This window comes from Lepidochelys olivacea (genome assembly GCF_965140295.1).
Source record: "Lepidochelys olivacea isolate rLepOli2 genome assembly, chromosome: 24".
Lineage (NCBI taxonomy): Eukaryota > Metazoa > Chordata > Testudines > Cheloniidae > Lepidochelys > Lepidochelys olivacea.
Window position 1 is genome coordinate 13,007,519 of NC_140434.1, and position 22,968 is coordinate 13,030,486.

Consider the following 22,968-nt stretch of genomic DNA (forward strand, 5'->3'; position numbering starts at 1 on the left):
ACTCAGGAGTCCTGGCTCCTAGCCCCCCGTTCTAACTCATTAGGTTCCACTCCCCTCCCAGATGGGTTCCTGTCACAGCTGTAGCTGGAGATGCTTTTCATACTCCATTCCCCAACCTGGGACAGAGCTAATGGCAGAGGGTGGAGCCATCTTAGCCCCACCCCTATAGGACTGTTGCCCCATGGCTGTGTTTCTGAGTGGGTAGGGTCAGTGCTGGCTATGTAGGGGTGCAACGGGGGCAGGCTGAGGTTTTGGGGTGTATTAGTTAGGGGGCAGCCCCTGTCACTATGGCTGTCTTCCAATAGGGGACACTGGTCTCATGTGGGGGGTCCAGCCCCCTCAGTATGGGGCAGGCACACAGGAGACCGCAAACCAGCTTCTTCCTCCCTCTGCCTTAGTGGGGGCTTGTGCTGTTCTGGCCATGGGGGCTCAGCATGGGGGTGAGGGGAGTGGCTGGCTGGGCCTGCTCTCTTAGGGGGTTGGGGAAGGGCTCTGATGGGGGTTGTGGGTGTGGAGCTGGGGGGACTGGCTTATCCCCATAGTCCAACTAGGCTCCCTGGCCTGGGTCTCCATAGCCCAACTAGCCAACTGTCTAATCACACAAACCCAAATACCCTTGTCCCTTCCCCTGCCCTACCCCTTCCTCAAGGTCCCACCCCCCTCCATCACTCACTCTCTCCCCCCCCACTCACTCTCACCGGGCTGAGGCAGGGGGTTGGGGTGTGGGAGGGGGTGCAGGCTCTAGGCTGGGGGATGAAGATGAGGGGTTTGGAGTGTTGGAGGGGTCTCTGAGCTGAGCCTGGGGCAGGGTGTTGGGATGCAGAAAGAAGTTTGGGGTGTGGGATCTGAGAGGGAGTTTGGGTGTGGGAGGGGGCTCAGGGCTGGGGCAGGGGATTGGGGTGCGGGAGGGGTTCAGGGCACAGGCTCCAGTGGGGCAGAGCTTACTTTGGGTGGTTCCCGGAAGCGGCGGCATGTCCGGCAGCAGCTCCTAGGCTCACGGGTGGCCAGGCAGCCCTGTGTGCTGGGCCTGCCTGCAAGCACCACGCTCAGAACTCCCATTGGCCGTGGTTCCCCATTCCCAGCTAATGGGAGCTGCGGAGTCGGTGCTCGGGGCAGGGGCAGCGCATGGAGACCACCTGGCCACACCTCCCCCTAGAAGCCACAGTTGGACATTCAGGCCCCTTCTGGGAGCGGCACAAAGCTGGGGCAGAGCGGGAGCCTGCCTTAGCCCAGCTGCACCACCGGACTTCTAGCGGCCTAAAATATCCCAGTTCGACTTCAGTAGCCTCCGGGAGATCGAGCCCAATTCTGGGAGACTCCCAGCCAAACCAGGAGGGTTGGTGACCCTAAGCCAGCCCCCTGGTCTAACTGCTGCCCCCTGTGGTCTCTGTCCCTGGCAGGGGCCTGGTGGGGTCTGTGAGGACACGGTCATGACTGGGGGCATCCAGGTGCCCCAGCTTCATTGCCCTGGCCACCATTCCTTATTGCCGGCCTCCTGGTCTGGCAGCTGCTCTGGGAGTACCTGGAGCGGAAGGGCTAGGAGCCAGGACTTCTGAGTTCTCTTCCTGGCTCTAGTGGGTTAAATCAGGGGTCAGACTCGGGTAATGGCCAGGGTCTACTGGTTTGAGGGAAGCAGTATGGAGGGTGTCATGGGCGTGGAGGGGCTACTTGGTTGGTGGTGTCACGGGATCCCTGTGAGGTGGGGGGGTGGGAAGCAGCTGCCTGTGCTTGGTCCCCTGCCTTGCCCAATTGCTCTGTCTCCTGCTCTCACAGTTAAACCTGACCCAGATGCTGGGGTTCCTAGCCCCATGGCTCCTCCTGACTGGCCTTCCTGCTCTATAGTGGCCGGTTAACCCTTTCCGAGCTGAGCTACTCTCTGGAGCTGGAGGAGCCTGAGTCAGCCACCTTCCAGGGGCTGGCAGACTTTGTGGGAAAGCCTGTGAGCAGCACCCCCTCCTCCCTCTGCCCCTCACCCAGCCTCCTCTGCCAGGGAGAGGCTGTAAGATCCCTGCCACTAAGGGGCACCACCAACCCACATGTCCTACTGTGCACCAGAAAGAGCAGGGCCAGAAGATTAGAGCAGGCGGGCTGGGAGCCAGGACTCCTGGGTTCTATCTCCAGTGGGAATCTAACCCACTTTCCTTTCTGTCTTGTTCCCAGTTGAATGATCCCTACAGCAGGATCTTTGGCCTAACTTCTTCAGGGCTTCTGCTGTCACAGCCTTCAGGTGAGTTCCCCAGCTGCCCTACCCCAGAGGTGGGCGCATCTCAGGGATTCATCGACCCATCTCTCTCTCTGTCTCTCTCCACAGCAATGGCAGCATCCTCTGCTACATCTGGCTACGATTCGAGGTGCCAGCACCTGCTGCCCACCTCCTGACCCCGGCCATGGGGGCCCTGCTGGACGTCGCTCCGGACCATGTCAGCCTGCTGCAGACCCTGCACATTGATCTCAGGTGTCCAGCTCTCTGGTGGGTGAGATGCCTGGGTGGGGCTGGCATGGGGAGGGGGGAAATTGCCCAGATTCTGCCAGCTGGAGCTAGGGCATGGGGGTGCTGTGGGGAGTTAATCACTGCACCAGGAAGGGGTTCAGTGGGGTGGAGGGGCCGGGAGCAGTGTTGGGGGAGTCCCAAAAAGGGGGGACATGGGAGAGGGGTGCCTAGAATGCACCAGGAGGGGCATTGAGAAAGGGGGGGTGAGATTGTGAGGTGGGGGGCCACTCTGGGATGGGGGGCTCTATGGGGCTGAGGCTCTGGTTTTCCCAGCCTGTGCATGGGGGGGGCTGCACCAGGGATGGGGGGTTCTCTCAGCTGGACTTGCCCCCTTTCCTCTCCTCAGCTGCTGACCCCTGCACCGTGAAACCACTGGGTGACTGAGTGCTCCGTCCCCAGCAGGAACCCCCGAAACACAGGGACATGGGGGTATTTCTACCCCAGTGTCCTGGGGCCCCTTCCTCAGGGCTGAACAGTGAGGGTAGGGGCAGAGACTTCTGGGGGGTCTGAAACTGCAGGACCCCGGGCAGAAGGGAACCCCTTAGATACAGCTGTGCAGTGATCCCCCAATGGCTCCTTCTGCTTCTGATTGGGGCAATCCCCCCAAAAGCTGGCTGCATTTGTGGGGGTATATGACACCCTGAACCCCAGCCTCTGGAACTTCCTTGTCCAATGAGGGGGGTAGGGGAGGCTTGGGGGACACCGCTGGGGTATGGGGGAGGCATTGCAGGGGGACTCAGTGAGGGGCACCTTGGGGGGTGCACCGCAGGGTGGGGGGCTCATTAGGGCCTCCGGTGGGGTGTGTGTTTTAATAAGTTATAAAAGCAAACTCTGGATGCCTGGAATTTCAAGACTTTCTCCCCAAGTGCCCTGGTGTGAACCCAGGTGTCCGGCTGGATGCTACAGGGTGTAAGTCTCTGCTCACTCCCTAAAACCCCCCTTTGGGTATCCTTCACTTCCTGTCCCGAGCTTCTGCAGCTCTAACCCATCTGTACCGCCCCAGAGATGGCTGCATCTCCACGCCAGGCGAGGGGTCCCTGTATAACCAGCCACCCCTTTCCAGAGCTGGCTGCATCTCAGAGCCTGGCAAGCCGTCCCCACAGCTTGTTGCTCAGTAGCTCATGGCAGTCCCTGGCGGGGACTGATCTAAGATCCCCTCTGTCTCCCCAGGCACTGTGGGCAGCAGCCAGTCCCCTGGCCATCATCCCCTTTGGGAACATAGTCCTTGTGGCTTTTGTCTCAGACCAGAGCTACTGGTCCCCTGGCTTCCAGGCTGAGTTCTGGCAGGAGCTCAAAGCCCCATGTGAGGAGTACTGGCTTCTAATGGGTTGGTGGGGTAGGGCCAAGTTGTCTTGTTAGGGGGTGCCCCTCTGCTGGGGCTTGGAGTCAGGACACCTGGGGTCTATCTCCAGCTCTGGGAAGGGAGGGGAGTCCCGTGAGTTACAGTGTGTGTGGGGAGGGGGGCTGGGAGCCAGGAATCCTGGCTTCTGTCCCTGGCTATGGGAGGGGAGTGGTGCGGTGGGACTCGGGACTGCTGGGTTAGAGCCCCAAGTCTATAAGGCAATGGTGCCCATTATCTGCCAGGCCTTGCTCAGTGTCCTGGGAAGAGCACAGAACCACATTGACCTGTGGAACTCCCTGCTACAGAGTGTGTGGGCCCTCGGTGCAGGCCCCACATTGCAGTGGCTGGAGCCTGTGTCATGACTCCCTTGCTTGGGGGGTGGAGAAACTGCCCCCATCTGTGTGTCCATCCCTCTCTCGGGGCTGCATGGTCTCCCCACACACCCACCGTCCCGGACCAGGTCTGGCTTGCTCTGCGTTGCTAGGACCAGTGTCCCTGGCCTGAGGGGGGGTTGGGCTGCCACATCCCCAGAAGCAGGGCTTCTCCCCGCTGTGGGTCTGGCGAGGGCGGGGTCTGTCCCTGCTCCCTGGCTGTCGGGAGGGGGGTTCTGTGCGCCTGTCGCGGGGGGGTGTCCGGGCTGGGGGCGGGGCCGGGGGGGCTGCAGCAGCCGGGAGCCGCCGCAGCTGGCGGGCCAGGCTCCTCCTGTCACAGCCCAGCCAGGAGGGAGCCGCAGCGCCGGGGCTGGTACATCCGCGGCGAGCTTGGGGAGAGCGCCGAGCCGAGCCGAGCCGAGCGGGGCGGCCCGGCTGAGAGCGGGGAGCTCAGGTTCGCCTGGCCGGCTCCAAGCCCGGCGAGGCGAGCGGGAGGCCGGCACGCGCGGGGCAGGGAGCTCGCCGGGAGCCGCGGCCATGGCTCTGCCCGCGGGGCTCTGGGCAGCCTGGATCCAGCTGGTGCTGAGCGCTGGAGCCGCCAGCCAGGTGAGGGGGCTGGGGGCCTCCAGGGTTATGGGGTGGGGCAATATGGACGGGGGTGGGGGGTGCCTGGTTGGGGGTGGCGAGGGGGGCACAGGCAGCGCCCTGTGGAGGGTTTGCTGGAGGGGGCGTTGTTCCTATGCAGCCATGGGAGGCCGGGAGGCGGGTGGGGGTCAGATGGAGGCGGGGGGGGGGAAGCGAAGAGGGGTGTAAATCACCCAATTCCTTCACCTGGGGCAGGCCACGACATAGGCTGAGCCGCCCGTCCCTGTGTGTGGTGGGGGGAGGGTTCTTAATGGGGGCTCTCCAGATGTGACTGTTCATGAAGGTGGTTGGGGGGCGGAAGTGAGGCACAGAGGGACTTACCAAGGTCACCCCATGAGCAAGAGAGAGAACCCTGGAGTCCTGGCTCCCAGCCCCCTGCTCTAACCCACCAGACCCAGTCCCCTCCCTGACCAAGGAGAGAACACAGGAGTCCTGGCCCCCTACTCGCTGGTGGTGCCCCACCAGTGCCCTGTTGTGATAGGGAGTAGCAGTAGCGGTGGACCCCCAGCTCCAGGTCTCATGTGGTCGAGGTCCCCCTCGCCACCCTCAACCAGGCATCCCCCACCCCCACCCATATTGCCCCAGTCCCATCCATCCGTCCTGCCCCTCAAGCCCCGCATCACCCCCTTTCCTCAGGTGTTCCCCATTACTCCATTCTGGGACCCAGTGCTCGGGCCTCACAGCCCCACAGCATAGGCGGGTCTGGCCTGAAGCTACCCTTTTGTCCCCCATAAGAGTTTCCTGGGGGGGGGTTGCTGTGCCCCATGCCAATGGGGCAGCCTGGTGGCTTGGGGAGGGGAGCCTACCTCCTTGGATAGCACGATCACTGCTGAGCTGTGAGCCCCCCCTCTGGACTTTTGGGGCTCCAGTCCTGCATAGGGGAGCCCCCCTGAACACCAGCTGCTGCTGAGTTCTCCCGGGAGCTGCCAGTCTCTGGTGATGCCCCCGTCTGACCCCAGGCAGGCCTGGTTAGCACTTACGTCACTGGTGCCACCAGCTGGCACTGCACATGGGGCAGCACCACAATGGCCATGCTTGTCCTGTTGCCAGTGGGCCCCGGGGATGGTGGTAAGTGGGCCTCGTGCTCGCTGGGCTATGGAGCCATGTGGGGATCTTCCCCCCCCGCCCATATCTTCCTGGGCACCCAGCTCTATCCCATGCCAACTGCTGGCTCTGGCTCAAGTCGGGTGGAAGGGCAGCTCTTGGCTCTGGGCCCCTTGATACCAGAAAGCCAAACTGGAGAGAGGTGAGGAGGCCTGGGTGTGGAGCCAGGATGCCTGGGTTCTATCCCTGGCTCTAGGAGGGGAGTGGGGTACAGGGGATAGAGCAGGAGGGATGGGGACCAGGACTCCTGGGTTCTATCCCAGCTCTGGGAGGGGAACGGGGAGGGTGTGTGTGGGGAGGGGGTTCTTCTGTAGTGGGGGATGCTGCTCCCCATGGCTTTGCTCCCCCCATGAATTTGGGAAGATCCTTCCGTCTGCCCCTTGGTCCTATGTTGCTGCTAGTTTCTTTCCCCCCCCCCCCCCGCCCCAGGACATGGGCTCCAGCTTGCCATCTGGTGCCTTAATGTACTGATGGATGTAGCATGGATAATTCATGGGCTGCGGGGAGACAAGAGGTGGGGATGGAGGGGGTTGGGGGAGGGACAGAAAGTAGGGGGAAGGGTGGATGGGGTGGGAAGGGGATGGGTGAGGGGCACAGCTCGTAATTTTCACCCTGGCAACCTCCATTCCTTCTGTTGTCCCCCGCCCCCACTGGTCCCTCTCCTGCCGCAGCCCTCCATCCCATTAGCTGCCCCAGGTAGCATCTACCCCCCGTTGCTGCCCCCCACCCCCACCCCAAAGGTACTGGACTGATGCGAGGCCGGAGTCAGCCCAGGCTAAATCGCAGCAGCTGCTGAAAAGCCAACAGTGAGCGGCTTAGCCAGGGAGAGCCGGGGTAATCCGGGCTGAACCAGGGCCAGGCCCCTCTGGCATTCCCCCACCAGTGCCAGCCCTGCCCCTCCCACACTGCACAGACACAGCCCCCTGCCCAGCCAGTGCCCCTCCCCCACAGAGACACTGCCCCTGCCCCCGTCCCCCATGGTTGCTGCCCAGCCAGTGCTCCTCCACAGCTCCCTACCTCACAACCTCAGTGTCCCTCCCCCACAGAGACACCGCCCCCTGCCCAGCCAGTGCCCCTCCCCAAGACACAGCCACATGCTCCCCCACCTCAGTCCTCATCCCCCACTGCATCGACACAGACCCCTGCCCTGCCTCCACAGACACACAGCTCCCTGCCCCCCACTTCTCTTGCCCATCTAAGGGCTCCCTGTCTTCCATGCACCCCACAGAGAGATGAGGGTCACCCTACTGGGGATGGGAAGGGAAACACTCTGCACCCCTCCGCCACCGAAACCTGATACTCCTCCCAGTGGGTACCCAAGTGGGGGCTGAGAAAGGAAGAGCTCTCCTGACATATGGGGGGATCTGTGTAGGCCCCCCAAAACCCTGGGGTCTCTAACCTTCACTGGGGCATCTGAGCTTGGGGCAAGGGTGAGGCCCTTGGGATTATGGCTCAGTGCCACAAAACAGGGCAGAGAATCCTGACCCGCAGCCACTGCTAGCCCAGCCCTGCCCTCTACCACTCTGCCAGTGCCCCTCACTCCCAACCCACAGGCCCCGCTAGCCCAGCCCTGTTGGTGTCCCTCATTCCCGACCCGCAGCCCCTTGGCTGCCCTGGCAGGGTGAGAATGAGCCTTTGTTGTTGTTGTTTAGATTGGGCCGGGTGAGGCTGTGAAAGGCAGTTTGTTAAAGGGCCAAGGCTGGCACTGTGCCTGGTGGGGGCAGGGATGGCACCTGGTTCCTCAGCCCCAGGGCTCTGTGGGGGAGGGGGGATGACCTGCATGCCCTGCTAGGAACCTTCCTCCCTGGGGAAGATGGGGGGTATTGGGGCAAATGGGGGGTGGGGATCCCATTTCTTCAGCACTGATGAGGGGTAATGGTGGGGGATGGGGGAATGAGTGAGACAGGGAGGGGCTGGGATGGGGGGAGGGAGGGCTGGAATGCGGGAGGGTGATCCTGGGGGCAGGAGGTGGGGAGAGGGGCTGGGATGGGGGAGAAGGAAGGGTGAGTGGAGGGGGGCTGAGATGGGGGAGGGTGATCCTGGAGGGGGCTACTGGGGGGGAGGGAGAGGATGATGTGGGGAGGGTTATTTAAAATTCCTTCTGGGAGACTGTCTCCATGGCGACCAGGAAGATCGGGCAACTCCATGGGGAGCAATTACCACAGCAACAACATCCCGGTTGTTGCTTGGGAGAGAGAGAGAGATGGATGGGGGGGGAACAAATGTGTCATTTAGCCACCCCCAACGGTCCCCCAGCTCTAACAGTGCCCCCCAACCCAACCCACAGCCCTCCAGCTGCTGACCTAGAGGGAAAAGGCCCCATGTCCCATTCCCTGCCCCCGTAAGCCTGCCAGTCCTTGCACTGTGCAGATCGCAGCCAGCGCCCCCTCGAGGGGAAAGGCCCCATGTCCTGCCCCTGTCCTCAGGGGGCGATGTGCAGGGACAGCTGGGCCAGTGCAGTCGGGTTTGTCCTGCCTGAGTCTCCAGGCCCCGGGTTCAGACTCTGCTCAGTGCACACCGAAGGGGAAGAGGGACGGGATCAGCTGGGGGCCCAATCCGGCATCAGGATCAGGGCTCCCCCACCTGGCCGCTGGGAGCTGCATCTCCTGCTCTCATCCCAGCAAGATGGGCAGGGATGGCATGTTCAGGTGCAGTGGGGTTGAGTGGGGCAGGGGCAGGGCAGGCTGGGGAGTAACCCTTCCTCCCATGGCAGGCACTGGGTGTGGCGAGGGTGGAGCAGTGCAGGGACTAACCTCTCCCCCGTGGCTGGCACTGGGCGTGGTGGGGCAGGGCCGGCCAGGTGCTAACCCCTCCACCCATGGCAGGTGTGGGCATGGTGGGGGCTGGCCAAGCACTAAACCCTCACTTCGTGACAGGTGCTGGGTGTGGCAGGGGCGTGGCTGGATGGGCACTAACCCCTGTGGCAGGTGGGGGCGGGGCCAGCCAGGTTCTAACCCCTCCCTCCATGGCAGGGGCTGGGCATGGCGGGGGTGGGGCTGGATGGTTACTAACCCCTCCCTCCATGGCAGGCGCTGGGCATGGTGGGGACATCTGTGTCCGAACCCCAGGTGGCCGTGTTCTGTGGGAAGCTGACCATGCATCGAAACCTGCAGACAGGCAGGTGGGACCCCGATGCTGCTGGTGCCCGCAGCTGCTTCCGCAGCCGCCAGGAGATTCTCGCCTACTGCCAGGAGGTACCTGCCCCATGGGCCCCTGCCCCACAGTTCCCGCACATCCCATGGGCTCTCTCTGCACCCTGCCAGGAGATATTCTCCTACTCCTAGGAGGTACCTGCCCCATGGCTCCCCCACATCCCATCTTTTTCCCCCTACACCCTCCGCACTTGCATCCTGCCCAGAGATCCTCGCCTACTGCCAGAAGGTACCCACCCCCTCTCTCCCACACTCCTTGACACACCCCCACCAGGTCCTTTTCCATAGTCTGTTTCCTCCCCCCCCCCCCCCCAGTGATGGGGTCTCCCCATGCTGTGCTCTTCACACAACAGTGCAAAGGGCTGAAGATATTTGGGGGTGGGGAACTGCTCCATCCCTGGGGGAGACCCAGGGTGAGGAAAAAGGGACCGAGACCCCTATTGAATCCTTGCTGTCCCATGGTTCCTCCCCACAGCCCCTGCTGTCTGCCCCCATCTTTGGGGGGGAGGGCAGGATTTTATGCCTCTATTGACCCCACCGGTGATAACTGCCATACCCCCGTCTGCCCCACAGGTGTACCCTGAGCTGCAGATCACCAATGCAGTGGAAGGCACCCAGCCAGTCACCATTGACAACTGGTGCAAGAAAGGACGTCCCCAGTGCAAGGGGCATCGGCACATTGTGGTCCCCTACAGGTGCCTGGGTGAGTGGGGTAGGGCGCAGGATGCCTGGATTCCATCCCTGACTCTGGGAGGGCCTGAGGTCTAGTGGGTAGTGTGTGTGGGGATGGGGGGTGAAAGCCAGGACTTCTAGGTTCTCTCCACAGCTCTGGGAGGGGAGGAAGGTCTGGGGGTGCAAGCAGGGTGTGGGGGGGCCATGCTGACCACGTGTGTGTGTCATTCCCCACCCCCGCAGTGGGTGAGTTTGTCAGTGAAGCTCTTCTTGTGCCTGACACCTGCAAGTTCCTGCACCAGGAGAAGATGGACTCATGTGAGAGCTACATCTACTGGCACGGCGTGGCCAAGGAGGTGAGTGTGGGCAGGGGTGCCAGAGGATCCCCATGTTGCCCCCGGGCCACCAGTGCACCCCCCCTTGGGAAGACTGCCCCTTGCAGGCACCAGCACGTACCACTGCCTTCTGGGAGAGTTGGGGATGGGGTTCTCGGGAGATACCACTCTCATGGGGGTAGGTAGGGGTTCAGGACAGACAATGGGGGGAGGGGCTTGGGAGATACCACTGCCATCTGGGGAAGGGGTTCTTGGGAGATACTATTCCAGGGAATTCTTGGGAGATACCATTGTCATTTGGGAGCAGGGAGTTTGTGGGAGATATCGGGGTGGGGGCAGTTTTTGGAAGATTCCACTGCTATTAAGGGGGATATCATTGCCATCTGGGAAAGGTCTAGCGCAGGGGTTCTCAAACTGGGAGTTGGGACCCCTCAGGGGGTCGCAAGGTTATTACATAAGGGGTTGTGAGCTGTCAGCCTCCACTCCAAACCTCGCTTTGCGTCCAGCATTTGTAATGGTGTTAAATATATAAAAAGGTGTTTTTAATTTATATGCGGGGTCGCATTTAGGGTCTTGCTGTGTGAAAGGGGTCACCAGTACAAAGGTTTGGGAACCACTGGTCGAGTGGGATACCATGGCCATCAGGGAGGGTTGGTGGGGGAGGGTAAGTCTGGGGACATACCATTGCTGTCGGGGAGTGGGCAGTTTTCAGGACATACCATTGCCGGGGGGAGTTCTTGGGGAAAATGTTGTTGCTATTTGGGGGTGTTAGGAGATACCACTGCCGTTGCAAGGGGGGAGCTCTCAGGAGATACCATTGCTATTGGGAGATTCCACTGCCCTGGAGGTAGGCAGGAGGGTGCTTGTGGATATACCAATCCTGGATTGTGTAGGGGTGTCTGATGCTGCTCTTTCTCCCCCTCCTCCTCCCCCTTCCAGGCCTGCAGCAGTGAGGGGCTGGAGCTGCACAGCTATGGGATGCTGCTGCCCTGTGGGGCTGACCGCTTCCGGGGCGTGGAGTACGTGTGCTGTCCCTCACGCCCCCTCCCTCTCCAGCTGGAGGAGCCCACCCCAGTCCCCCGCAACATGGCCCATCTGAAGGAAGAGCCCAAGCGCAGGTGAGGGACATATAGGACACTGCTATGGGGGAGCTTGCACCCTGTCTCCTTTGCTTGGGGCACTGCTGGGAGGGAAGCTCACAGAATTCCCATCCCCTGCAGCTCAGGGCACCGCTGTGAGGGAAGCTCACAGCCCATCCCTGATTCTTGCCCCTCAACTCTGCTGTAGTGAGAGGCTCCCAACGGGCCGGGCCCCCACAGAAGAGGAGACGCTGGAGGCAGAGGGGGATGGGGAGGAGGATGTTGAGGAGGAGGAAGAGAACCAAGGCCCCAGGGACAGCGCAGCTGACACCGACCCTTTCCCCGCCACCTGGGATGACTATTTTGTGGAGCCCGGTTACTACGATGACAGCATAACCCCGACCACCATCACCACCACCATGCGGAGCACCGAGGAGGAGAACAAAGGTGAGACACAGTCCCCGGGCAGGGTGCAGCCGCATTGGGTGCGGGGGGGCGGGTCATCCACAATCCTCCAGGGCAGATGACTGCAGCGGCAGAGCTGGAAGTGTCCTACAGACCCTCAGGGGCAGGGCATTGGTGGGGGGGGGAAAGAGCTGGCGGTGTCCCAGAATCCCCTGGGGCAGGCATTGCTGGGGAGGGGGAGCTGGCGATTTCCCAGAATCCCCTAGGGTGGGGTACTTCTGGCAGTTTCCCAGAATCCCCTGGGGCAGGTGCTGCTGTGGGGGGACCTGGCAGTTTCCCAGAATCCCCTGGGGCAGGTGCTGCTGTGGGGGGACCCTTTCAGGAGGAGCAGGAGTTCCCAGGCGAAGGGGCATGGCACAGTCTGGCATGGAGCTGATGCACCTGTGAATGGGGGGGCGGGAGATGGGACGCTCAGCTGCCTGGGCTGTTTTCATCTCCTCCCCACATCACAATGCGACTCCTGTTCTGCGTGGCGCAGTGCCCAGCTGTGCCAGGCTCAGAGGCAGCCGCCAGAGACCCTCCACCCTGCCCGGGCTCAGAAGAAACTGCAGCCCAATGCCCAAGTGCAGTGCTAAGGGGGCGCTCAGCTGTAGGGGCGGGGGCTCGGCAGAAGGCGCTGTGCTGCGGGGAGCGGGGCAGGAGCTCGGCGGGGGGTGCTGTGCTGCAGGGTGGAGGGTGCCGTGGTGTGGGGAGTGAGGAGGGGCGCCGTACTGCAGGGGCAGCAGGGCTCGGCAGGGGGTGCTGAGCTGTGGGGCATGGTCTGATGGGGGCTCATTAGGAGGCACCATGCTGACAGCTCCTCTCCCCACAGCCACTCCTACCCCACGCCCCACAGATGGCGTGGATATCTATTTTGAGATGCCAGGTGATGGGAGTGAACATGCTAACTTCCTGCGAGCCAAGATGGACCTAGAGGAGCGCAGGATGAAACAAATTAATGAGGTGCTTGGGGGGGAAGGACTCGGGCCCCCCACATCCACCACCCTGCCGCCCCTTGGTCTTCCCCGGCACAGTAGCCCACACATGGGCTCCACCCCCATGTCCTCCGTGGCCAGTTCTGCATGGCCAGGGCTGCCTCTGACTCACCTGTCAGCAGGTCCTTGCTGCCTTGGGGCATGTTATCATGTCCGTAAGTGGTCCATGTTGGTGGCCTGTGCGCCGGTGAGCATGGAGAACATGCCCCATCCCGAGCTGGACTGTGGAGTTTGCAGGCCTGGGGGCTGAAGGCTGCCGACAGGGAGGGAGCTGGGCATAGGGCCAGGCTCCCCATTCATCCCCGGTACCCCCCCAGGTGATGAAGGAGTGGGCCGAGGCGGACAACCAGGCCAAGGAGCTGCCCAAGGCTGACCGGCAGGCGCTGAATGAGGTGAGGCCCATGTCTGCAGGGAGAGCAGGGTGGGGCTGCCCCCCCCGACCGGTTCCTGACCCCGCCCCCTCTATGGCTGCTCACTCCTGACACCCAGGGCTGCCCCACAGCCACCCTGCAGTGGCACTCAAGTCTGCCTGAGGGGTTGGGGGACCCCACTCACTCACCCCTGCCCCACTGTGGCCCCTCACTCTTCCCCTATGGGTTCCTGGCTCCGCCTCCACTGACTAGCCCTGCCTCCTCTGACCTCCCTGGCCTCACCCATTTGAGTTCTTGACCATGGACCCGCTGCCCCCCATGGAGGATTCCCTGCCCCTCCTCCAGTAACCTTCCCCCTGGATTCTCAGCCCCGCCCCCTTGAGGGCTCCTGGCCCAGCCCCTGCTGACCCCCAGCCTCTCCCCAAGCAGCATTTCCAGTCCATCCTGCAGACGCTGGAGGAGCAGGTGGCGGGCGAGAGGCAGCGGCTGGTGGAGACACACCTGGCCCGGGTGGTGGCCCTGCTGAACGACAATCGGCGCGTGGCACTGGAGAGCTACCTGAGCGCTGTGCAGAGCGACAGCCCACAGGTGGACCAGGCAGCCTTGATCCGGGGGCACTGGATCCGGGGGGGGGAGGGGGGGCGGCAGGTCAGCCCAGAATTGTTTCTAGAGCAGGGGTGCTAATTGGTTGGCTCAGATGCCACCTATGCCCTGGGATTGGCTGCCCCAGCTGGGGCAAGTGCTGCACAGGTTGGTGGGATAAGCCAGACTAGAACAGGTTCCAGAAGGGGTTCTAGAGTTCTGATTTGCCAGCTCTGACTCCTCCTCTCTCCTGTATTTCGCTGCCCTAGTTAGAGCAAGTGCTGCATGGATTGGTTGGAGTGGGCCAGTCTCGAACTGGTTCTCAAACAGGTTCTAGAGTTGGGATTTCTATTGGTCAGCTCTGACTCTGCCTCTCCCCTGCGATTGGCTGCCCAGCCAGAGCAAGTGCTGAGTGTATTGGCAGGGGTGCGCCAATCTAGAATGTGTTCTAGAGTAGGGGTGCTGATTAGCCAGCTCTGACTCCGTCTCTCCCTTGCGATTGGCTGCCCAGCCAGAGCGGGTGCTGCCGGCGCTGAGGCGGTACGTGCGGGCGGAGCAGAAGGACCAGCGGCACACGCTGCGGCACTACCAGCATGTCTGCGCCGTCGACCCCGAGAAGGCCGAGCAGATGAAGTTCCAGGTGGGGACCCCCCTGTGCCCTCAGCCATCCCCCACCCCCGGTGGGCAAGGGAGGGGCATGCCTGTCCTAGCAGCCCCCCATCTCTCTGTCCTCCTCCATCTGTTCCCAGGTGTACACCCACCTGCACGTCATCGAGGAGCGCATGAACCAGAGCCTGGCCCTGCTCTACAAGAACCCTCGGCTCTCCACGGGACTGCGGGACCAGATACGTAAGTATCCCGATGGCCCTTCACCCTTCTCTCCGTGGGGCTGCGGGACCAGATACATACATACCCTGATGGCCCTGGGCCGCTGACATCCCTCCCCCAGACAGTCCCCCTGGCTCTCCGTGGAGCTGAGGGACCAGAAACATACATACCCCAACGGCCCCTCCCCCAGCTCTCCGCAGGGCTGCGGGACCAGATATATACGTACCCCAATGGCCCCCTGGGCCCCTGACATCCCTCCCCCATGACAGCCTCCCGGCTCTCTGTGGAGCTGAGGGACCAGACACCTACGTACCCCAATGACCCCCTTACGCCCCCTGATATGTCCTCCCACGATAGCGCCCCTCAGGTCTCCGTGGGTCTGCGGGACTAAACATGAACATACCCCGACGGCCCCATCCCCCTGCCGGCCTCTCTGGCTTTCCATGGGGCTGCAGGTCAAGATACGTACAAACCCTGATGGCCTGGCCCCCCGACATCTTTTCTCCTGATGGCCACCCCACAACGTCCCCAGTATCCCAAAGGCCTCTGCCCCTGATGGCCACCTGACACCCCTCCCCACAATGTCCCAGTCCCCAATGGCCAGTGTCCCCGATGGCCAAGCCCCGCTGATGCCCCCTTCCTCTTACATCGCCTTCCCCCAGCAACCCCCCTTAACATCCCCTTCACCCACTCCTGGCTCTTGGAGGAGCTGTGGGACCTGTGTGTACCTTCCTGCCAACTCTGCCCCCAATACTCCCCCCACTTTCTCCCCATGACACTCACCCCACCAGCTACTTGCACGTGCTGCCCTCGCCCGGCTCTCGGAGGGGGTGTGGGAATACGTACATGCCAGCTCCCACACCTAGGGGCGGCGAGTTGTATGGGCCCGTGGTGCCCGTGTTCCACCAATATGTGAGCATGGGGGCCCCGCTCCACCAAAGTTCGGGGCCGGGTCTTTCCCCTGGCCCCGCCTGCCACCCCCAGGCAATTTAAAAGCACCTGGGGCCCCTGCTGCCACCACTGGCAGCACAATGGGACTAAGCCCATTCCACTTCCGGAAGTGGCCAGAACGTCCCTGCAGGGGGTGAGGGTGTCTCTACGTGCTGCCCCTACCCCGCGCGCCAACTCTGCCAACAGTGGCCAATGGGAGCTGCGGGGGCGGTGCCTGTGGGCAGTGGTGCGTGGAGACCCCTTCGTCCCCCCGCCTAGGAGCTGCTGCCAGAGGGGGTGCAGTCGCTTTTGGGAGCAGCCCGAGATAAGGGCTGCACCCCTCACCCTCTCCTGCACATCTGCCCCAGTCCAGACCCCTCACCCAGACTCCCTCCGAGCCCACCCTCCCCCTCGCACCCTGTCCCCAAACTCCCTCCCAGAGCCTGACCTCTCCCGCACCCAAACTCCCTCCCAGAGCCTAAGGCAGGTGTGTGTGTGGGGGGGGGGGGATGGGACTTGGACCCATTCTGGGCACCACCAAAAATTATACAAACCCGCCGCCCCTGCCCACACCCACCTGGGATGCCTCCTGCCCTGACACCCTCGTGCTCAGCTCTGGGAGGGGAGTGGGGTCTAGTGCGTTAGAGCAGGGAGGCTGGGAGCCAGGACTCCTGGGTTCTATCCCTGGTTCTGGGAGGGGAGTGGGGTGATGGGTTGGGTCACAGAGACCCCCATGGGACTGTTACCTGATGTGATGAAACTACCTCTGAGCCCGTTTTCCCTGCCAGCTTGGGATTCCAGAACCCTGCATTGTTGAGCAAGACACACTACTCTGCTGCAACACAGACCCAGGGTCTGAACCACGCCTCCCAAAGCTGCAGGCTCTAACCAAAAACTGCTCAGCGAGTCACCTATGTCCAGCACCCAGACCCCCAGTTCCCAATGGGATCCAAACCCCAAATAAATCTGTTTTACTCTGTATAAAGCTTATACAGGGTAAACTCATAAATTGTCCACCCTCTCTAACACTGATAGAGAGAGATGCACAGCTGTTTGCTCCCCCAGGAATTAATCACTTATTCTGGGTTAATGAATAAACAAAAGTGATTTTATTAAGTATAAAAAGTAGGATTTAAGTGGTTTCAAGTAATAATAGACAGAACAAAGTAAGCTACCAAGCAAAATAAAATAAAACACGCAAGTCTAAGCCTAATACATTTAAGAAACTGAATACAGGTAAATCTCACCCTCAGAGCTGTTCCAATAAGCTTTTTTCACACACTAGACTCCTTTTCAGTCTGGGCCCAATCATTTCCCCAGTACAAGTCTTGTTAGTTCCAGCTCAGGTGGTAACTAGGGGATTTCTCATGACTGGCAGCCCCCTTTGTTCAGTTCCACCCCCTTTTATAGCTTTGGCACAAGGCGGAAATCCTTTGTCTGTCTCTGGGGTTTCCACTCTTCCTTTTAAATGGAAAAGCACCAGGTTTAAGATGGGTTCCAGTATCATGTGACATATTCACATGTCCTGTGAGACTTCATTACTCACTGGCTGGCACCCACAGGAAGGCTTACAAGTAAACAGAGCTGTTTACAACCAATTGTCCTAGTTAATGGGAGCCATCAAGATTCCAAGCCACCATTAATGGCCCACACTTTGCATAGTTACAATAGGACTTCAGAGTAATACTCCATATTTCTAGCTTCAGATACAAGAATGATACATGCATACAAATAGGATGAACACACTCAGTGGATTATAAGATTTGTAATGATATCTTACAAGAAACCTTTTTTATGAAGCATATTCCAGTTACATTATATTCACACTCATTTGCACTCTATATGTTTTATGGAAATATGCTATGTCACATGGGATCTAGTGGTTAGAGCAGGGGGGCTGGGAGCCAGGTCTCCTGGGTTCAATCCCCAGCTCTGGGAGGGGAGTGGGGTCTAGTGGTTAGTGCAGAGGCGCCAGGTTCCCAAGAGGTGGGGTGGGGGGGGGGCTGCTTCTTGCTGGGGAAGGTCTCTCCCTGCTTTGACCCATGTCCCCATCTCCTCAGAGGAGCTGCTGCGGGCAGAGCGGGCAGGGACCAGCAGCCTGCTCACCACATCCATCTCCGAGACACACACCACCGAGGAGTTCCTGCCACTGGACAGCAGTGAGGACCTGAACCCCGAGGACCATCCTGACCACCTGGGAGCCGGGGACCTCTTCCAGGGGGAAGGTGAGGGGGTGGGGCCAGAACCTGGTGGGGGATGGATCCTATGGGGGTGGGGTCAGAACCTGCAAGTGTGGGGCCAGAGCCTGTGGGGATGGATTTCATTGGGGCTGGGGTCAGAGCCTGTGGGGGTGGGGTCAGGTCTTGTGGGGCAGGGCCAAAATCTGCAAGGGCAGAGCCAGAGCCTGTGGGGGTGGATCTCACAAGGGTGGGGCCAGAGCCTGTGGGGCAGGAACTGATCAGGACTCCACAACCTGCTGGGACAGGACTAGAACCTACAGGGTTGGGAGTGTAGAGAAGGTGAAAGGTGCAGGGCCAGGGCCAGAACCTTTGGGGGTGGGGCCATGACCCAAAGCATCAGGCCAAGGGCAGGGAAGGGGCTAAAGCTGGTCGGAGCGGTGCTGTGGGGCAGGGAGGGGGATTTGAAGGGGGATACCCCCCCATGTGCCTGTGCCTACCCCAGGCTGTGTGTGGGGAGACAGGGCAGCTTGTTTTCCATGGGGGGGGAGGTCAGGATGGGCCCCCCAACCCCCACTTCAACACATCTGTTGTCTCTCTTTCTGTTGCTCCTCCACCCAACGGGCCGTCTCCTTCTGCCGCTCCCGCGGGGACCCCTCCTCGGCAGACTCCCAGCCAGTCGAGAAGAAAGGTGAGTGCCTGGGGGTGGCTGACTGCACCTCATCCCCTTGCAGGGGTCAACCTGCTTGACCTTTACACACCAGGACTACTTCCCCCACTGCCTACGGGACTCTTTTCTTCCCCACAGCCTCGGGGATGGTGGCAGAGTATGACTACCTCACCAGTGAGAAGACCCCATTGGGCGAGGATGAGCAGAGGGTGAGCAGGACTGGGGACTCGGGGGCCACCCCACATTAGTGAGTAGGGGTGGGAGGGGAACAGCCACTCTGGGGTGCACAAGACCTTCCCCTGGATGGAATGAGGGCACAGCTTGACATGACCCCCCCTCAGCTGGGGATGTGGGTGCAATGCATGATGGGAGATCTGCATTGTGGGAGCAGCTTGATGTGACTCCCCCTGAATGGAATGAGGGCACAGTGCATTATGGGAGACATGATCTCCTCTAAGACTGTACGATGGCAGTGTGGAAGGGGTGTGCGGCTAAGCACCATTTACACACAGTACTTTGCACCCTGTTGCCATGGAGGGATAGGTGCTCCCTCTCAGCTCTAATGTCTCTATCTCCCCATACCCCCCAGGTAAACATTTCCATGGGGGACATCAAGGAAGTGGTGTACAAGTCCCCGGAGATCCAGCGCGATGAGCTGGTGAGCAATTGCGACATCCGCAACGGCAGCACTGCCTCCCCCCACCCCGCTGTGTGCACTCTAGAACTGTGTCCCCCTGCAGCGCTCCCTGTCCCCACCCGGCTCTGCCGCGTGTGCCCTACATCTGTGTCCCCCTGCAGCACTGCCTCCCCCTACCCCCCGCTGTGTGTGCCCTGCAAGTATGTCCCCCTGCAGTGTACCTTCCCCCACCCCGCTCTGCTGGGTGTGCCTTTGTGCCCCTCAACTGTGTCCCCCTGCAGCGTTGCCTCCCCCCACCCCGCTCTGCTGCATGTGCCCTACATCTGTGTCTCCTGCAGCGCTGCCTCCCCCCACCGCGCTCTGCCGCATGTGCCCTACATCTGTGTCCCCCTGCAGCGCTGCCCCCCCCCACCCCGCTCTGCTGCATGTGCCCTACATCTGTGTCCCCCTGCAGCGCTGCCTCCCCCTACCCCGCTCTGCTGCATGTGCCCTACATCTGTGTCCCCCTGCAGTGCTGCCTCCCCCCACCCCGCTCTGCTGCATGTGCCCTACATCTGTGTCCCCCTGCAGTGCTGCCTCCCCCCACCCCGCTCTGCTGCATGTGCCCTACATCTGTGTCCCCCTGCAGCGCTCCCTGTCCCCACCCGGCTCTGCTGCGTGTGCCCTACATCTGTGTCCCCCTGCAGCGCTGCCTCCCCCCACCCCCCGCTGTGTGTGCCCTGCAAGTATGTCCCCCTGCAGTGTACCTTTCCCCACCCCGCTCTGCTGGGTGTGCCTTTGTGCCCCGCAACTGTGTCCCCCTGCAGCGCTGCCTCCCCCCACCCCGCTCTGCTGCATGTGCCCTACATCTGTGTCCCCCTGCAGCGCTGCCTCCCCCCACCCCGCTCTGCTGCATGTGCCCCACATCTGTGTCTCCCTGCAGCGCTGCCTTCCCCCCACTCTGCCACCTGTGCCCCACATCTGTGTCTCCCTGCAGCGCTGCCTTCCCCCCACTCTGCCACCTGTGCCCCACATCTGTGTCTCCCTGCAGCGCTGCCTTCCCCCCCCGCCATGTGCACTGCAACTGTGTCCCCCTGCAGCGCTGACTCCCCCCCCCCCCCGTGTGAGACCTGCAACTGTGTCCCCCTGCACCATGTGCATTTTGAAACTGTCTCCCCCTGTAGTGCTGCCTTCTCATGGCCCTGCCATGTGCTCTCCGCATCTCAGGCCCCCTGCAGCATGGCCTCCCCCATGTGGTTCTCCCTTAAGCCCCTCCACTCCCGCGTGCGCACACAGCTGCGTACATTCTACCACAATGTCCCCCTTTGCATTGATGCCCCCACAGCTGTGTGCACCCTTTAGCTTGCCGCCCCTGCGATGATGCCTGCTGCTCACTTGCCCCTCCACCACCACTGGACACAATCCCCGTCTAGTAACACCTCTTCCTATAGTTGCTGCTGAGTGCTTCCCCCCTCTGCAGCCCCAGTCCTTCTGCTGTGCACCCCCGGCTGCTGCAACCTCGCCCCATCACGAACCCTAGAAAGTCTAGGGTGTCCCTGATCCGCACTCCCCCCCTCGGAGGGGATGGGGGGTGAGACTAACCTGAACCCTAAACTGGGGCTCCTCCATCTAAGGCTGTGGGACTCCCCCCTGCTAAGTCCCCCAGCCTCCCCCAGTGAGTCTACCAAGAAGGGGGAGGGGGAACATGACTCTCTCTGTCCCCCACAGGAGCCGGACACCCTGGTAACCATTAACAGGGGTGCCCTGATTGGCCTGCTGGTGGTGGCAGTGGCAGTCGCCATGGTGATCATCATCAGTCTCTTGATGGTTCGCCGGAAGCCCTATGGGACCATCAGCCACGGCATTGTCGAGGTAGCGACCCCTTCAACCCCTCACAGCACTGCTGCCCTCATAGGGGACAGGGTGGGGTGGCACAGCCAGGCAGAGCCAAAGGTGTCCTGGCTTCCAGCCCCTGGCCTTGCTCTGACCCACTAGACCCCACTTTCCCCCAGAGCTCGGGACAGACCCAGGAGTCCTGGCTTCTAGACCCCCACCTCGCTCTGACCCACTAGACCCCACTCCCCTCCCAGAGCTGGGGAGAGACCTAGGGGTTCCGGCTCCCAGCCCCACTGTGCTGCCTCCTAGCAATGAGGTTTGGGAGTAGTCACCCTAAATCTTTTCACTTGTGGGGAAAGGGGGTGGAGCCTCCAGCCCCGACACCCCTAACCTCTGTGTCTGTCTGTCTCCATCCCTGGGGCAGGTGGACCCCATGGTGAGCCCGGAGGAGCGGCAGCTCAGCAAGATGCAGAACCACGGCTACGAGAACCCCACCTACAAATTCTTTGAGGAGATGCACTGAGAGGCTGACCGCACCATGGGCGGGAGGGGCAGTGGGGGGGACACAGCGTGAAGCATTCACAAACCACTACCCCTCCCCCAACACTGACAGGAGAGGATTAAATCCGCTCCCCCCCCATGCCTTCCCATCCCATCTCCCCTTTGCCCCCCACAATGCTACCCACCCCCACAGTGTGTCTCCCTCCAGTGTTTTCCCAGCCCCTAACAACCCTACCCCTAGTGCTTCCCACAGCCCCTTCCCCCCTCCCCCGCCCTGGTTTCTAAACAATCCACTCAACCCACATGGAATCATGTCCCTACAACGAGGAGAGCTTTGGGTGGGCTGTGAGGGTCGATCCCATCAACTGGGCTGTGGGGGGTTCAGGGAGGTGTTTTTTCTAGGTGTTTCTAATGTGTGTGCGTGCACACAGCACCCCAGCTACACACAGCACCCTATCAACGTTCACCCACTCCCACGGGCAACGCTGAGCCCTATGCTCACACAACGCAGACATGGCACCATAACCTACAGCCAACCCTGCACACAGCAACACTTGCATCCAAATCCATGTGCTGTTAGCTCACCATCTGGCTGTTAGGTACACCCATATTATGCCCCCCCCCCTTCACTAGCTGTACTTAGTATCAGAGGAGTAGCCATCTTAGCGTGTATCCACAGAAACGAGGCGGCCAGTGGCACCTTAAAGACTAATACATGGATTTAGGCATAAAGTTTTGTGGGTAAAAAAACACTTCTTCAGATGCATGGAGTGAAATGCCTGTATGTGTAATTTTCACTCCATGTATCTGAAGAAGTGTTTTTTTACCCATGCAAGCTTATGCCCAAATAACTGTTAGTGTTTAAGGTGCCCCCAGACTCCTCCTTGTTTTAGTTGTACTTTAATTTATTTCAAAGCTGGATGGGGGTTGGATGGACATACACAGAGCAGGGCTCATCCCCTCCAGTAGGGGGTGGCAGGGACACACACACCCCGCTCCCCAAATCCCCCACTACTATATTCAGCTGCACTTTAATGGGGAGTCAGAGAGGGGTGGATAAACCCATCATTCTCAACTCCACCGTGTGGAGGGCTTCACGGGGCCAGTCCATTCAGTTGGTGGGATATGAACTGCCTGTGGGGCGGTGTGGTGGTTGGGGGGGAAGTGGGATGGGGGAATGGGATAGGGTAAATCCACCTCCCATGACTGGAGAGCACGGTGCCTGGAGGAGGCAGGACCAGACAGCGGCGCCCTGGGTCTCCAGAGCCTACACTTGCCCCCTGCCCTGCCAATTTGTATGAACACGTGTGTTCAATCTAACTCCACACACGTAAACTCCCCAACTCAGTAGAACGGCGGAAACAGGATATACCATCTTACTCCCTGCAGGGAGGGGCGGCATTGGGGATATACCATCTACCCTCTGGAGTGGTGGGGGGAACAGTTAGGATATCTCATCGTGCCTGCTGCGGGTGGGGGGTATTTGGGATATACCATCTTGTCTCTTGCCATTGGGGGTGGGAGTGTATTTGGGACATACCATCTTACTCCCTGCAGGGGGGTAGATGAAGGGGTTAACGAAATAAAAAATGAGGGTAATTTATTTTCTCTGCGTAAAATTCCGTGCACACTGGGTTTCGTCCTTTGTTCCCTCTGCGTTTCGTACCAGTAACGGAGCGCCCATGGTCCCGAGGTCTGGGGGATTCGCCTTTGCTCTGGGGCTGGGTTTTATTGTTGGGAGGAGTCTGACAGGATGTACCACCTGCCGCATTTAGGGGGTATTCGGGATATACCATGTGTCACCTGTAGAAGGCACAGATTGATACA

The 22,968-nt window shown here is 60.8% G+C and overlaps 1 protein-coding gene across 1 annotated transcript; it reads left to right on the plus strand.

Moving 5' to 3' along the window:
• The first annotated feature begins 4,499 nt into the window (after positions 1 to 4,499).
• Positions 4,500 to 22,744, plus strand: APLP1 (amyloid beta precursor like protein 1). The gene is made up of 17 exons (XM_084613292.1): positions 4,500 to 4,810; positions 8,983 to 9,147; positions 9,679 to 9,808; positions 10,021 to 10,133; positions 11,052 to 11,230; positions 11,400 to 11,638; positions 12,468 to 12,598; positions 12,948 to 13,022; positions 13,431 to 13,589; positions 14,095 to 14,223; positions 14,333 to 14,432; positions 17,402 to 17,566; positions 18,186 to 18,209; positions 18,327 to 18,397; positions 18,778 to 18,846; positions 20,533 to 20,676; positions 21,065 to 22,744. The coding sequence occupies exons 1-17, from the start codon at positions 4,742 to 4,744 to the stop codon at positions 21,161 to 21,163; spliced, it is 2,061 nt and encodes a 686-aa protein (XP_084469418.1). The 5' UTR covers positions 4,500 to 4,741; the 3' UTR covers positions 21,164 to 22,744.
• Positions 22,745 to 22,968: the final 224 nt, after the last annotated feature.

What these genes read in the sequence shown, in the direction of transcription:
- APLP1 (XM_084613292.1), top strand. Translation starts at nt 4,742, where the DNA reads ATGGCTCTGCCCGCGGGGCTCTGGGCAGCCTGGATCCAGCTGGTGCTG. An exon ending in ACCGGCAGGCGCTGAATGAG is followed by an intron (nt 13,023 to 13,430) that starts GTGAGGCCCATG and finishes CTCCCCAAGCAG; the next exon opens with CATTTCCAGTCCATCCTGCA. An exon ending in GGGACTGCGGGACCAGATAC is followed by an intron (nt 14,433 to 17,401) that starts GTAAGTATCCCG and finishes CCATCTCCTCAG; the next exon opens with AGGAGCTGCTGCGGGCAGAG.